Raw genomic sequence first — 14,531 nt, forward strand, 5'->3', positions numbered from 1 at the left:
GACCCCTGTTTCCTTCCAACGTAAGAGGAGAGGACCAGCAGCGCTGGCCTCACCATCCCGCCCAGCCCACGGCCTGCCCTTCCAAGGATGTCTGAGGGGCTCCCTGAGGGGCAGCAGCGTACTCTCCTGTTCTCCGAGCCCACCCGTACCCCGTCCCTCCAGCCCTGTCCTCTCCAGAGAACCCTTCCCGACGTGTGTCCGGCATCTTGTGTCTTCCAGCCCCCAGAGGAGCCAGACCCCTTTCCTCCAGTGGGACCAGAGGCCAGCAGGTGCCTGGGCAGCAAAACAAGATGCTGCGTCCCATTCCTGAAGCCCCAAGAGGATCTGGTCTCTGGGGACCCCGTCCCGTTGAGGAAGAGGGAGAAAGGGGGGCTTTGAGCACCTCTGAGTGGGCACCGTCCGCTCTGCTGAGCCAGACTCAGAACTTGTTTCTTGACTGGGCATCCTCTGGGAGCGGCCTGATCCTGGCTGTTGGACCCTGGCTCCCCCCTCGGGACACAGCCTCCTGATCCTGGTGACAAGGATGCACACGTTCCCTGCTGAGCAGGTGCTGAGAGCTGCTTCTGTGCAGGGCCGCCCACAAGCCGACAACACCCCCACCCCACCCCCCGCTCCTCAATCGCTCACAAAGCTTGGACGAACCCTTTGGGAAGAACACAGGCAGCCCAGAGAGGACCCAGGGAAGCCTGTGGCCACGGCGGTGACCTCCATCCAGAGAAGCCCAGGTGGGTCACAGGGCACGTTCCGAGGACAGCTTCCCCTGGTCCCGCAGGTGGCCTGTGAAGACCCACTTGCTGGGTCCTGCGCACCTGCTGGCCGGCACGCCCCTGCCTGGTTTGAAGACGCTGTTGGCTCAGGAGCTGGCGTGACTCCTGCGCACACCGTGCCGCCACCGGCTTCCAGCCCGCCCTGAGCCGCATGGAGGAACACGGTGGGGCTGACCAGACTGAGGAGCATGACGGTGGGAGGTGGGACGAGCAAGCGCCCCAGCCCACTGGAGAGGGGCCTGGGTTTCCTGGAAGGCAGAGCCCCAGGCCCTGTGGGCCCTGGCACCTGGCACACTGCCCCCCACGACCACCTGGAGGCCGTGAGCTGCAGAGGAGCTGAAGGGGCCTGAGGGCCACGCTCACTCGAGGGCAACCACGCACCTGGAGTCCTGCGGACATGACAAGGGAGCCCGACGTCCAGGTGGGGAGCAGGTGAGTGCCCTGGTCTCGGAGACCCATTTTCCCTCTCCACTGTTTGGGGTCCTTGTCAGTCTGCTGGGACCTGCCCTGCAGCAGGAGCCCTGGGTGACTGTCCAGGCCCACTTCTCACCACCACCCTGATCGGGGGCGTCCCTCAGTGGGCTCCTTAGGGCCCTCAAAGGCTGAACCTCCGTGGGCTCCTTGCCCAGACCCAGGACATCTCCCCCAGGCCTCTGAGCGTCCCTGAGCTTCCAGGTTCAAGGGTGGCCTCACCTCCCAGCAGGGAAGAACTGTCCCAATGAGCTCCAGCCCCTGTGGGGTCTGCTGGCCAGCCCTGCCCACCCCGAGACCCCGAAACTCCAGGAAAGGGACGTCTCCTTCTCCTGAGCTGTGGCCCCCAGGCCCCTCCCCTTCAGGCACAGTCAGGAGTTTGGCCTCCTGGCCCCTGACTCCTCTCCCTGCCTGTCCCCCACCCTGCCCCCAGGCTAGGAGGCCACAGGAGGGTTGGGCCCAGGAGGGGCACTCCAGGGCTGAGGCCTCTGTTTCCAGCAGTCTCCTGAGTGAGGTGCTGCTGGAGGCCGAACCGTCCACGTGTTCTTGACCGCATGTCGGCCATAGTGGCCCCACGCGGCGCTGTGGATGCCCCAGAGCTGTGAGCAGGACCTTCCTGCGGGGGGATCTAGAACCAGGACAGCAGAGACTCTGGGAGCAGGTGCTGGGCAGATGCAGCTGCCCCGGGGAACAGGGCCTTCAGGCTGGCCCTCGGTGGCCTCAGGGCCTGGATGGGGCTCCCAGGGAGCACACACTGGGGCGCCCTTCCCTCGGGGCTGGCGGGGTGCAGCAGCAGCAGCAGACACACCGCAGGGCTGCCCCCTCGTGGGTGTCAGAAACCCTTACCGGTGTGCAGGCCCGGAGGGAAGCACGCCTCCCCTCTGCCCAGCTGCCCGGGGTTCAGGGGGAGCATTCTCGAACAATCACCAAGGTAGGGACCAATGTCTGAGACGGGGCCCCAGTCTGGCCTGTCGCAGCAGCGGGGACAGGGGCTCCGACCGCCTGCCAGGCCGTGCGCGGGACCCTGGGGCCAGCTCTTCCTCTGACAGGCGGGGGCAGCCCCACGGCCACGGCCGAGAGCAAGCACGTCCGTACACTGTAGCACGGGGCGAAGCTTGATCTCCGGGTGACGGCAGCACCTGCCGGGCTCTGCCACCGTGGTGTCCCAGCCAGTGACCACATGGGGAGAGGCCCTGGAGGCCACAGATGTCCTGTTTCTCCACAGGCTTTTGGGCACTGAGCTTGGCACCCGTCAGCAGCCTTTGTGCGGCCGTGGTGGCCCCGGGGCCCTCACGGTTTCCTGGCCCCCGTCGCTGCTGTGTTCTTCCATTCTCTGAAGAAAACCCGACCCTGTCCTAGCGTTCGTTTCTCTGTCTGGTTATTCTCGCCGGTACGGACTTGGGCACACTTACTTTATTCTGTGCGCTACAACCCAACACCGTCACTGGTTACCTTCCGGGCCTGAGCCATGGGGCATGTGTTCGTGTGACTCCTGTGTCCCCCTTGACACGCCCCGTCCGCTGAGTGAGCATATTCCTAATTTCTGCACCCCCAGGCTGGGCTTGTCGTGTCCCTGCCCCAAGGAGCGCCTTCCTCCTTTGCAGGATGGTGCTTAGGACCTGACTTCGCTGGGTGCTGGAGATGCCCCTGGCCCTGCGGCATTATCTCTAGGCTGACCTAGGGGAGGAGCATGGACGTACTCATGAACACGCACACGCCTATGCATATTTCTGCGTCCATCTGTCCGTCTGTCCATCATCCATTCATGCATCCATTTGTTATCCATCCGTCCGTCCATCCGTCCATCCATCTATTCACCTGTCCATCGGTCTGTCCATCATGTAGCCATCCATCACCCACCCATCCATCTGTCCATCATTCATCCGTCCATCCGTCCATCCATCTGTCCATCCGTCCGTCCATCGTCTATCTGTCTCTCTATTGACCCATCTATCCACCATCTATTCCTCATCTGCTATCAAACTGGGAGTTCATAACTGACCCGTCCAGTCCCAGGCTGACAAGTCCAGCTCCAGCCCCGCTGTATTGTCTGCGGCCCCTTTCTTTGGCTCCCACCGTGCTCAGCCCCCGTGCGACGTGGAACAGCTTCACCGCTGCCGACCGCACACCCTGCGGGGAACCTCCGCCGGCCCGGGGGGCCGTGCACAGTCCTTTACTCCTCAGCCTGGGGCGTCCGGACAGATACTGTTTTCCGACGTGACGCGGCTCCGCTGTCTCCCTCTCTCCCAGTGGGGCTGCGCCGCCCGTTGGTCCCCTTCCCCACACGCTGACTTCTGTTTTGTTTACCCTCCGTAACGTTCACGACCCGGGCCGTGCAGTTCTCTGGGCTCCGGCGTATGCGTGTGCCCCCCGCGGGGCTGACGCCGGACTGTCCCACCAGCCTCAACTCCGTCTCGTGTCCCCTGCGGTCACCGCTGCAGTCACCCCACCCCCACCCAACCCCTCAGTGTTGGACCTAAGAAAACCTTGCCTGATTCAAACCAGTGGTGCTTTCTGCCACGTTTCCTTCTGGAACCGCGTGGCTTGATGTCTGGCGCGCACATCCAAGACTGGTTCCAAGTCCTTTCCTGCACACGGGGCATGGTCTGGGCCAAAGCACGTGTTTCTCCTGCAGTCATCGGTCCCTCGCACTGTCCAGCCCTCCGTGACGAGCTCTCCACAGATCTGGCTGGTTCACGTCCTGTCCTGGCTGCAGCATCCTCCCCAGCCCTGGGGGACAGAGCTGCTGACTGCTATCACCTGTCCACGTGTCTGTTATCATCTAGCCGTCCACGCATCCATCCCCCCGCGCTGTGCTGGCCGTGCCTGGTCCCCGCTGGTTCCCAGGGTGGAGGCCAGATCTCCGGGGACCATGCCTGCCTGCTCCGGGTCTGCAGGCCGGACATGTGAGACATGAACTGTCAGCAGACCCGGATTTACGGCTGCCGGCGAGCAGCTGCTCACTGCCCAAGCCTGGCGTAGATCGCTAACGCTGTGCAGCCTCCAGGTGGGCCGCAGAGGACAGCCATGTCGCTGTCCTTGAAATGCAGGGAGAAGCCTCTCGCGCTCACGGTCCGTCCACAGCGGACGAGCCTGGTGTGCATATGGAACAAGAAACTGCGCTTTAAAATATCTGTCTATACCTGTAGCTTCTCCATGATAACCCAGTGACATTTTCTTCTTCAGAGCGGCTCATTTACTGGTCCATCTACAGAGCAAGAGGCAGGACAAGGTTCACCCAAGTGTGCGTGGCAACTCTCTGAGGCTTTTTGTCCCCGGGAGTGGTGGCTGAGTTTGGAGGATCGCCGCTCTCAGGGGCTGCCTGTCCGTCTCGGGAGCAGGGACAGAGCCCCTGCCGAGGTAGGAGAGCCCCCTAGAACCTCGGTGCCTGCTGTGCTCCCGCGGGACCCTCCCCGGGCCGCCAGCCCTGCCAGGGAGCATGGTGGAGTTCGAGGTCGACCTCTACCCCAGGTGGACACGAAGAGGGACTGGGACCGGAGCCGTCAGACGTGTGCCTGTCTGATGGTGGGTGAGAAGCCCGTGCCAACTCCCTTTTACGTGAAGCCACGCTGTGGCCACACTTGTGTGTCAGAATAAGCTCGCTAGGAGGTCACTGCTGGTGCGCAGAATCGGCTGGTTCCTGGACTGGTTCCTGCCCCAGGCTTGCCGCGGGCCCCGGAATGTCCCAGCAACCGTTCTGTTCCTTGTAACCTCTGTGGACACACTGACTTCTAGGTCCGAGCCCGGCTCCTCCCCTGCTCTCTTCCCCGCGGCGGCTGCGCAGCGGCCCTGTGCAGAGCTTCGTGCCGGACGCCCGTGTTCGTCAAAGGCGTCGTGTTGTGGTTGCGCGAGTCACTCTGTAGGGAGGCGTCACGCTTTCCACACTTTTGGACGCACAGTGCACCTGCTGCCCTTGTGCCAAGAGCCACAGCTTGTCGGGCGTTCGCCGTGTCGTGACCTCCCTGGGACCTCCTGCCGGACGCCTGGGGCTTGCTCTTGGGAAGCTCATGGGTGTGGAGAGCCTCTGCGCGTCCACTCAGCATCGGGACGCGGGGTCGTCAGTGCCCGAAGCCTAGCCCGAGGGCGCACCCCCAGAGTCTCTTCTGGTTTACACTGTGTTCAGAGCAATTTATTTTTGCTCTTTGCTTAGAACTCGTTTTCACCTTGTCGTGGAAGGCTCTGACCTCACGAGACTCTCTTGCAGTCTCCACGGAAGAGCGGCCACAGCGGCGCCCTCCCCTCCCCCGCCAGGCACGCTGTTGTCTTGGGCATTCGTCGTCTTCCCAGCCCGCGGCTCGGGGCCGGCGGCCAGCTGTCTGGTCATCCAGAACGTCACCATCTCGGTGACAGCAGTAACGGATCTCTTCACTGGAATGGCCATGAAGCCATTAGTAACAGATGCCTTATTAGAGAAGGCGGTGTCGGAAAAAGACAGTGCGGCGGCCCCTTCCAGGGCTGTGGGAGCAACTGCCTGGAACCTCGGCTGGAAACAAGACCCAGAACCGCTGGAGAACGAGGCAGAAGTTGTGTGCATGGTGTGAGCCCATGTGCATGCCTGTGCACCTTGTGTGTGCGGTGTGTGTCCTGGGGACTGGGGGACGTTGGTCCCAGGGGCCGGGGCCTCACTTACCATTGGTGGATCCGTCTGAGACACACAGCAGTGTGGACAGTCAGCGAAGGGCCTGCTGGGAGGCCCTGGAGCTTCTGGCCTTGCCCAGCCTGTGAGGGAGACCGTGCTGAGCCCCCTGGCAGGGCTGCTGTGTGACTCCAGCTGTGGAGCCTCTGGAGCCGCTGTGGTGCTCCCTCTCCCCGTCCCCCTCCCACGAGCCTGCGGTGGACCGAGCTTAGGAGGGAGGTTGAGAACTAGTCCCAGGCCAGTGCCTCAGCAACTGAGATGGGGGCATCCTGTCCTGTCCTGTCCAGCGGGGCTCACGGCCCGTCCCCACGCTGGTCCCGGCATCCATCTCTGCTGGCTTGGCGTCTGCTTCCCTCTAGGCCAGTGGTCTAGTTTGCCTGACCACCAAGGTCATTAGGTCAGCGGACCAGGGGTCCCTGTCAGCCCCGGTGGAGGAAGGCCACAGAAGACGACGCAGGAACTCAACTCCACAGAAACGGCCTTCCAGCTTGAGAGGGGCCCCCGCCGCGGCGCACCCCGAAGAGCCCAGGGCCAGGGCGGGGCCGACCCGGAGTCCGCTCTCTTGGGCAGCCCGCAGGTACCGAGGCCCTGGACCAGAGAGGGCATGGACCCCCCACGCTGGCGCCCGCTGGGATTCTGGCCCGGAGGCCCCTCCACAGGGACCGTCGACCCCTCCTGGTCCTGGGGCTGCTAGCGAGCATTTTCTGTCTTGGCTGCAGGAGACGCCTTCTTTGGTCGGATTTTCCTGGGACGTTCGGGGACTTCATGGTCTCCAGGCCCGCTTGCAGCTGCGTCAGTGGGCGCGCCGCCGCGGCCGTCTGCCTGGGGCTCGGGGAGAGCCGCCAGCAGGAGACGTGGCGATGGCACGGAGCCAGCAGGCCTGGGCTCGGCTCCTGCCGCTGCCCCGAGGGACGCGGCCATGCCGCGTGGGGTGACCTCTGTCTGCCCCGGCCTCGAGGTGTGGGCATCTGCGGGTAAGGCGCGGTCCTGGTCAGGGTTCCCGGAGCCCCGGGACGGGCGGGATGTGTGTCTGTGTCTGTCTCCATTGGCCCGTCCGTGGAGGGAGTTTTCGCGATGACCCGGCTGGCGCAGGAACAGACACCTGCGTCCTGCAGGCTGCGGACCCAGCGGGGCCTTGGGCACCAGGGCAGCCTGAGTCCACGGGTCTCAGCTGATGCCATAAATTCCCATCCAAGGGGAGCCCTTGATGCAGCCTAAGCCTGAGGCCAGAAAAGGCCACTGTCGTAGCGCACGGCCAGGCAGGGGGTCTCCCTCTTAGCCACCCTTTCTTTCCGGTGGGCTTTCCTTCACCTGGTTGGGTGAGGCCCACCGGCACGGGGCAGCGATCTGCTTTATTCAGCCTGTGGATGCGGATGCTGGCCACCTCCAGAAGCGTCCTCTCAGACACAGTCGGGCTAATGTTAGCAAAGGCCAGGGCCATCCAGTTCATGCAGGAAATGAACCGCCGCAGCCTTTGAGAGCCCTGGGGCCACATCCTCACCGGTGAGCAGTAGCTCACCAATGGGGCCGCTGCCTTTCCTGTGTGCTCACCAGGCTGCCTCTGAGTCAAAGCCACAGGAGGACACCAGGGCGGAGCGTGGTATGAATGGGGATGGCGCCCGAGGGCAAGGACCGGCCCAGGTTCATGCTGGGCCTCCCCCAGGCTCTGCTCTGTGTGGCTGGGGACGGGCTCACGGATGCCAGGGCGGGCAGGGACTCATGGCCACGCGGGCGCCCGCCGGGCTGGGCCACCATCTGCGGGGTTGTCGGAAGGCCTGCAGGGACCTGGAAGCGAGGAAGCGTAGCTGGTTCTCTGAGTGAGGCCCTCTATTTCCTGATATTTCCCCACGTCAGAGCTTTGGGGAAAAAGACCTTTGCTCTAAGCACAGTTAGTTTTGCTGTTTGTCTCTGGTTTGGAAACGTTTGGCTACACTTTCCCAGACACACAGCTTATGTGGGAAGGTTCTGTTCTCCGCCTCAAAGTGGATGCTGTGTGCACGTGTGCGGGTTCTCCCGGGCCTGGGGTACAGGAAGTCGGGGTGGGGCTTGGGGACAGAGAGCAAGGGCAGGGCCGCAGGGTGTCTGCGGAGGTGGCTGTCACCATCCTGCGTGGGCCTGGCTTTCCTCGTCTCGTGTGCGTTTCTGGAAACCCTGACGTGGCGCGGGTCCGGGCTTTCCCTTGGCGCTCACCATCTGCAGCTGGCGCCCATCCCGGGGGGCTCCTCCGACCCCAGGAAGACGTTGTCTCCTTTGCCAACAGCTTTCTGTTTCCCAACAGTGGAGGTCCCAGCGGGAATTCCCGGCACAAACACAGATGGTGGGAGCCTGTTACGCTCTATTTTGACATTGATCTGAGTACTGTTTCCTAACCCATATGTACGATTCCGTGCTTACCCGTGCGTCCCCCGTGGGGTCCCACTGGCAGCCTTCCCTGAGGCTCTGCCCTCATCGTGTCTGTTGGGTTGGGTGTCTGCGTGCAGACGCCTGCTGCCCGCAGGGCGGGGGCCGGCCGGCCTCTCACCCTCTTCCGCCCATCTCGGCATTCAGGCAGTGAGAGCTTGTCATGCTTCGGTTATCTGCCTGTTCCTGTAGTTCATCGCAGGCCCTTAGCACAGCGGCTGCGACCGTTCTGCCCGAAGTGCTCCCTTCAGAAGGAGGGCTGAGGCTGTGGCCGTGCGTGCCTGCCCTGGCGGGGACGTTACCCCCATCACAGGACAAGCGTTCGTGCTCTGGCTCTGCCCCTGGGCTCTGAGCAGCTCTGGGCATCCTCGCCAGCCCCGCCCTGTGGCAGCAGTGCCTCCCCGTCCGGTGTCTCTCCTGCCACACGGCGCTCAGCCGCGTTCCCATCGGCGTGCTGGACTTTTCTCGTGTGATGTGTGACCTCCGAGGACCCACGCGCCGTAGAGGTGTCCCAGCCTGCTCCCTGTGGCGTCCTTGGTGGGCCCATGTGCCCTCCGTGGTACCTGACCCCTAAGACACACTCAGACGTTTGCCACAGGAACAGCCAAGCGAAGGAACAGGTGTGCCCCTGGAGCCCCGACGCCACGACTTCTCCTCCCACGGCCGCACGGTCTGCCACAGGTCCCCGCAGCAGGAAGCAGAGCGTCCGGGCGTCTCCAAGACACCCACGTTCTCTGTGAGTCACCAGGAATCAGGACCCGGCGCATGGGGGTCCCAGGGTTGAGACTTACCTCAGCGACGTGATCAGGCTGCACAGCTGGACCTGCAATCCTGAAGACTCGGTCTGGGGGGATCCAGGAACACCTTTCCTGTGCCCTCGGCCTCCCGTGGGGGCCACATGGAGCTCACCCCTCCCCAGCAGCACGAAGGCAGCCATCTGTGTGCACGAGACCATCAGGCGCCCAGGAACTGGTGTTTGCCACATGTCACATCTCCCGTAGGAGCTGTCACGGCCAGCCCACCCGCACCCCCTTGCCCTGCGGGGAGAGCATCACAGGCGAGGCATCCAGAGGCCAGTCAAGGGCTGACCTTGCCAGCGGGCCCTCCTGCCAACAGCAGCTCCAGCTCCTGCTCACGGAAGCACTCAGGGCTCTGCCCTAGCTCTGGGCCAGGGGCTTGATGGGGCCCTGAGGGGGCCCCCCGTGGATGCCACAGGGGCCACAGACCAAGGTCACGCCCACAAGATGATCTCACACTCACCTGTCTCCGGGCTTTTATGGCTCCAACTTGGAGAAGCTCATGGTCTGTGCAGACAGTCAGGAAGTTGGGCCTGTGGTCAGAAAAGGGAGGGGCGGGGAGCACTATGTCCCCCGGAGGAGGTGGGCCTGGGAGGCAGAAGGTGCTTGGGAAGCTGGGAATCCTGAAAGCAGAACCATGCCTCTGAGCGTGTGCAGGCGAGTGTGGGGCCGGTGCTGTGCTCACGGACGAGGGCAGAGTCACCCCTTCCGGAGACAGTGGTAGTGTGTGGCATGCATGAGCACCGTAGGGCAGGACCCGCTCAGGCCAGGGCATCAAGCTACCGCAGGCAACCAGGTGCCATTGTCTCGTTCCTTCCCTTTAGAGAGCGAGGTTTTTAGGATTCTGCACGGTATTTTCCATCAGATGTTCTTCGTGTTTGTATGTGTGACGCTCATACCATAGACAGTTACTGTCTTAGCTCAGAGAAGCAGGGCCATGGTGGGGAGGCCTGGCGCGCACGTGGTCAGGGGCCCTGGCTCTGGTTGGCCTGGAAGTGTGACCTTGGTTGTTGGGGGTGGGGTCCCAAGATAAGATATCTTGGAGCCTCAGTTTTCCGTCTGCAAAGTGGCGGGGCTGGGCTGGCCCTTCCTCTCTAACGTCCTGGAAATTGATGCCTGGAGGCGAATCTGCTTAGACGCGAATCCGATTGAAGAGACAGGACGATGTGTCGTCCAGAGACTCCGCTGTGGTGTGTGCTGGGGGTTGGTTTATGTGACCACCCAGTTTCCTTCCGCAGGAGTCGGGGGGCTCTTCCTTCTTAGCAGGTAAGTTAGAAACCCCAAACCAGAAGAATTCTCTGCAGCGTCTCCTAGATTAGGAAGGTGTGTGCAAGCCCGGGGTCCTGCCCTGGGCGCCCCTGCCCCACAGCTGAGGCAGGGCACCTCATCTTTGGGCGGAGGAGCCCCAGCAGCTCCTTCATGACTCATTCTAAACTGTTAACGTGTGAAGGGTAGTAAGATTGGGAGCCTGGCAGCGGCCCACCGCGTGCGCAGTGAGAGGACGTGGCCATTGGGTATTCGGACGGACGGCTGCGCCAGGCGTGGCAAGGGAGCCCCGAGGCCACCTCCGCACTCATCTTTGTGGCTCTCCGAGGAGCAGGAGCAGGAGCTGCTGCTGGAGCCTCTAATCCAACCACGTGCAGAGCCCCTGCCCCGTCAGCACCCTTGCCCGGGGCGTCTCTCCAGACCTTCCCCCCTGCGAGCCTTGCTTCCCAGGGCCTCAATGGCTCCCGCCGGAATAAAGATTTTGTCTTCCCTCTTTGGCAGGGAGGACACGGTCCGTCCGTGAAGCCCGCGCTGAGCCCAACTTCGCTTCCTGCCGAGTGCCCTGGCCCACAGCCCGGGAACGTCTTCCAGACACAGCCCGACTTCCGGGTGGGAAGTGGCTCTTCCATCGACGCCACACTTTTGGGGGTGCCAGGTGTGTGAGTGTGTGTGCATGTGCATCCTGTGTGGGAGTCTCCGTGTATGCAGTCGTGTGTGCTCAAGCGGGAGACAACATCTGAGCTCTTTTGGGGCACCTGGAGGTTGACGAGCTGCTGGTGACCCCCGCAGCCAGGTGAGAGTGTCACACACAACGGGGCATGAAAGCAAAGCGAACCGCATTTCTGAGGGGCCAAAGGGACGGGTGACTGCATCTGCAAGTGTCAGGTTCATTTTCTATGTGCGTCGGAAGGCCTGCTCAGCTCTGGTGCACACGGCTGGCGCCAGGCCAGGCTGATGCCCCCGGCTGAAATTGGGGAGAGCTGACAAGATCGGGCAGACAGGCTTCTCTTCAGCGGGTGCGGGGTTTCCACTGGCCAGGGCACTGCTGCGTCGTTAACCCACACTCACCCGGGAAGGACCTATCCTTTCCGTGGTCCTGAGAGCCACGGTTACGCGTGCCCTGGGCAAGGTACAGGTGAATCTGTTGCTCCCGCGCCCGCCGCAGGGCTCTGCAGACCAAGTCGGGAATTTTGCTCCGTCCTCCGTGCGTGGCTCTGTCTCATCCCAGTGACTCCATCCTCTTGTCACACGTCATGCTCAGAACCGAATGGCAAAGGGTAGTCGAGCTCCTAAAGCTGCCACGCAGCTGTGGGGACGCCCAGGCTGGGGCTGGCTGGAGCGTGGGACGCAGGCGTCCGGAAACTCCAGGCGGGGAGGCTCCTGCTGCCGCCCGATCGGCCGCCGAGTGGGCTGGCCATGCAGGAGCTAACGATGTGCACTCGAAACCCAAACCCACATTTCCCATGTCCGTGTGGATCCTTGTGATTTTGCACGTTGTACAACCGTCCGGAGCACATCGTAGGCCATCCACACCCAAGCCGGACAGTCTCATCATGGTTCTGTAATTTGAAAAGGGCAAACTCTGCGGGACAGAGAAGCATGGAGATCTGGACCAGTGCTCACCAAGTTGTTGTTTAAATGTAAAAGTGCAGAGTGAAAATGGCTCAGTGGATGTTGTGAGTAATATTCCATGCACCAAACCGCGACTGTACCCTTGCCACGTTCCTGGAGGCCACTGGGGCTGCGATGTCGGCTCTGTTCGTAGAGATCACGGCTTCTATTCCTGTGTCCCAGGCACCTTCTCTTCACCCAGTCACAAAATCCAGCAATTTGTGACTGGGCTTTTGGAAAAAAACAAAGAACAAGCAAGCAAGCAAAAAGAGGAGGGTTTGTACTGACTCCTGCTAGTCCAGGGGCAGCTGAAGAATTCAGGTGTTTTCCATGCCGTGCCCTTCTAAATCCTGGAGTATATAAACCAGTGGGCTGCCCTGAATTTCCTGGAAGTATCTGGGCTCGTTAGTGCAAACTCCTCAAATGGGACATCTGCGTGTCAGTACCACACTCTCTCATAGAACAAGAGGACGGACCAGAAGTTGCCAGAAGTGCTTGTTGTGGAGCCAAGAAGCAGACCTGCGTTATCTGCACGATCACACTGTGCCCACGATACCCAGAACAACACAGATGTTTTCATTTGTCTGCACCAGAAATCCACGTAAGTTGCGGTCCCTGGCCAACACGGATGTGCGCGCGTGTGTGCACCTCGTTTCCACGTGTCCACGGTCTGGAGTCCCAGCTGCTGAAGGAAGGCGGCTCTTCCTTAAAGTGCTCAGCTCTTGCAGAACCCATAGCCTTCAGGACACCCCGCGTGCCTTACACGGCTTGGCAACACCACACCGGATGTCGGGAAGGAGCGTGTGCCGGAGTGGGTTTGGCGGCAGTGTGACGTCAATCCACATGGACCATCACTGCATCACTGAAACCTTAAGATGGATTGTGTGTTTTAACACAGTAATGGATTTACATTTAGGCTCAGGAAAACCAAGTTGTAAATATATGTATCAAATCATATATTTGTTTACTGTATTTTAAAGAGCTTTATTGTAAATTTATGCAACCATGAATTAGGACTCATTTTACCATGGCAGTACGCCAGCCAGTGTCTCTGTTCCCTGAAGCAGGTCCTTACCAACCACATTCTAAATGTGATATTCTGTCCAGTGCTAAACAGTATTCACAGGCCTAAAATAGGTTTGTATGGTGGTCAACTACAAAATTTTGCACATATTTTTGTATTGTGATTCCTATGATATATTCCAGAGGATTTTTACTCATTTGTAAATTATGGTACAGTTTTAATAAAAAAGGTTTTAAATCTTAGAAGATCAAAATTCCCCTCTTCCCAAAGCATTAAAAGTCTGGGCATAGTGGCCATGCGAGCCATGTTCCACACCAGAAGGGGAACTGGGCCTCCTGCGTGCTGGAAGGGGAGCCAAGCTTCTTTTCTGCAGCCTCATCCTGCCTCACGGAAAACCACCTGCAAGACGTGCTCTGAAGTCCCAGGTGCTGGCAGCCCCTGGCTGAGGTCAGCCACCAGGCAGGCTTCCTCCTGTAGCTGTTTATCAAGTGAGAACCAGAAGAGAAAATTTAAGTTTAGAAAAGTAGAAGAATTTCTGTGACTGATTAAGAACCCTGGGCACGAGATCTCACTTGCACTGACTTCACACAGGTAAGTAGAGGCTGTTTTATCCATCCGCTGCGGGCAGTGGAAACCAGAGGTGGGGCAGTCACTGATTTGGCTCTGCAGGAATGATCCTGCTACCCCAGAACAAGAGCCCTCTCATTGCCCAAACTGACATTTTGAAATGCTGCTGACTTAACAGAACAGAGGCTGGGATAACTTTTCCTCAAAAGTCATTCTGTACAGGGCTTGACAGATGGACAGCATCGTCCTATGACCCTGGGCAGGCTGTTGCTCTGCCATGTCTCACCCCGAAGGCTTTAAGGGCAATCAGGAGGAGCTCTCCTGGGTGCATCACAGCCCCAGCACCACCGCTTGCCAAATGTTTGGAGTTAGCCTCCTTGCCAGGTGGGGGACCTCCCAGGGGACCGGGAAGTGTGGCTGGAGTTCCCATAGACAGTGATTTCTTCAGTGCGTGCCTCTGGCCGGTGGCCTGCAGCTTCAGCGGGAGGTGAGAACCCATGCACTTCGCCAGGACCAAATGAGCGCCCCTGGTCCAGCCCAGCGCGTTCAGCACTCCCTGCGCGGACAGCGCCAGCCCTTCACAGGGCCTCTCGGCAGGGGTGCGGGCAGGAGGGCGGGCAGGGGGCGGGGGCGGGGAGAGCCAGGCCCCGGTTGGCCGGGTCCACACGCAGCAGACACACCTGTCACAGGAGGCTGGGGGACCCGTGGCCCCTCACCGGCACCCGCCATGGCTGCACGCCAGCCGGAGGAGCCCGGGGAGCCTCTGCCCGTCGGCCTGGGAACGCTGGGCACAGGCAGCCCCGCGGCCAGGCCCAAGCTCGGCAGCGTTTTCCACTGTGTGGAGGACGCCTTCGAGAGCAAGACGCTGCAGCTGGGCGCAACGGGTGCCGGCCGTCGGAGCCTTTGGGCTGGAGAGCCTTACAGCGGGCCACGTGGATACCCAGAGGGAACCGGGGAGCCAGACGGCGATGGCCCGGGGGCTCCGGAAAGTC

The 14,531-nt window shown here is 61.2% G+C and overlaps 1 protein-coding gene across 18 annotated transcripts in view; it reads left to right on the forward strand.

The window, feature by feature from the left end:
• Positions 1–12,196, forward strand: part of JAKMIP3 (Janus kinase and microtubule interacting protein 3) — a 97,108-nt gene extending 84,912 nt beyond the window's left edge. For 12 of the 18 annotated variants that reach the window (XM_032313109.1, XM_032313107.1, XM_032313106.1 and 9 more), the window contains 2 exons: positions 220–1,199; positions 10,839–12,196. In XM_032313109.1, coding sequence (XP_032169000.1) covers positions 220–378 — 159 coding nt within the window. In that variant the 3' untranslated portion in view covers positions 379–1,199; positions 10,839–12,196. Of the gene's footprint in view, positions 1–219; positions 1,200–10,838 lie in introns of those variants that run through there. The other 6 variants (XM_032313115.1, XM_032313117.1, XM_032313116.1 and 3 more) reach the window with 1 other exon arrangement.
• The last annotated feature ends 2,335 nt before the right edge of the window (positions 12,197–14,531 follow it).

This window comes from Mustela erminea, chromosome 14 (genome assembly GCF_009829155.1).
Source record: "Mustela erminea isolate mMusErm1 chromosome 14, mMusErm1.Pri, whole genome shotgun sequence".
Lineage (NCBI taxonomy): Eukaryota > Metazoa > Chordata > Mammalia > Carnivora > Mustelidae > Mustela > Mustela erminea.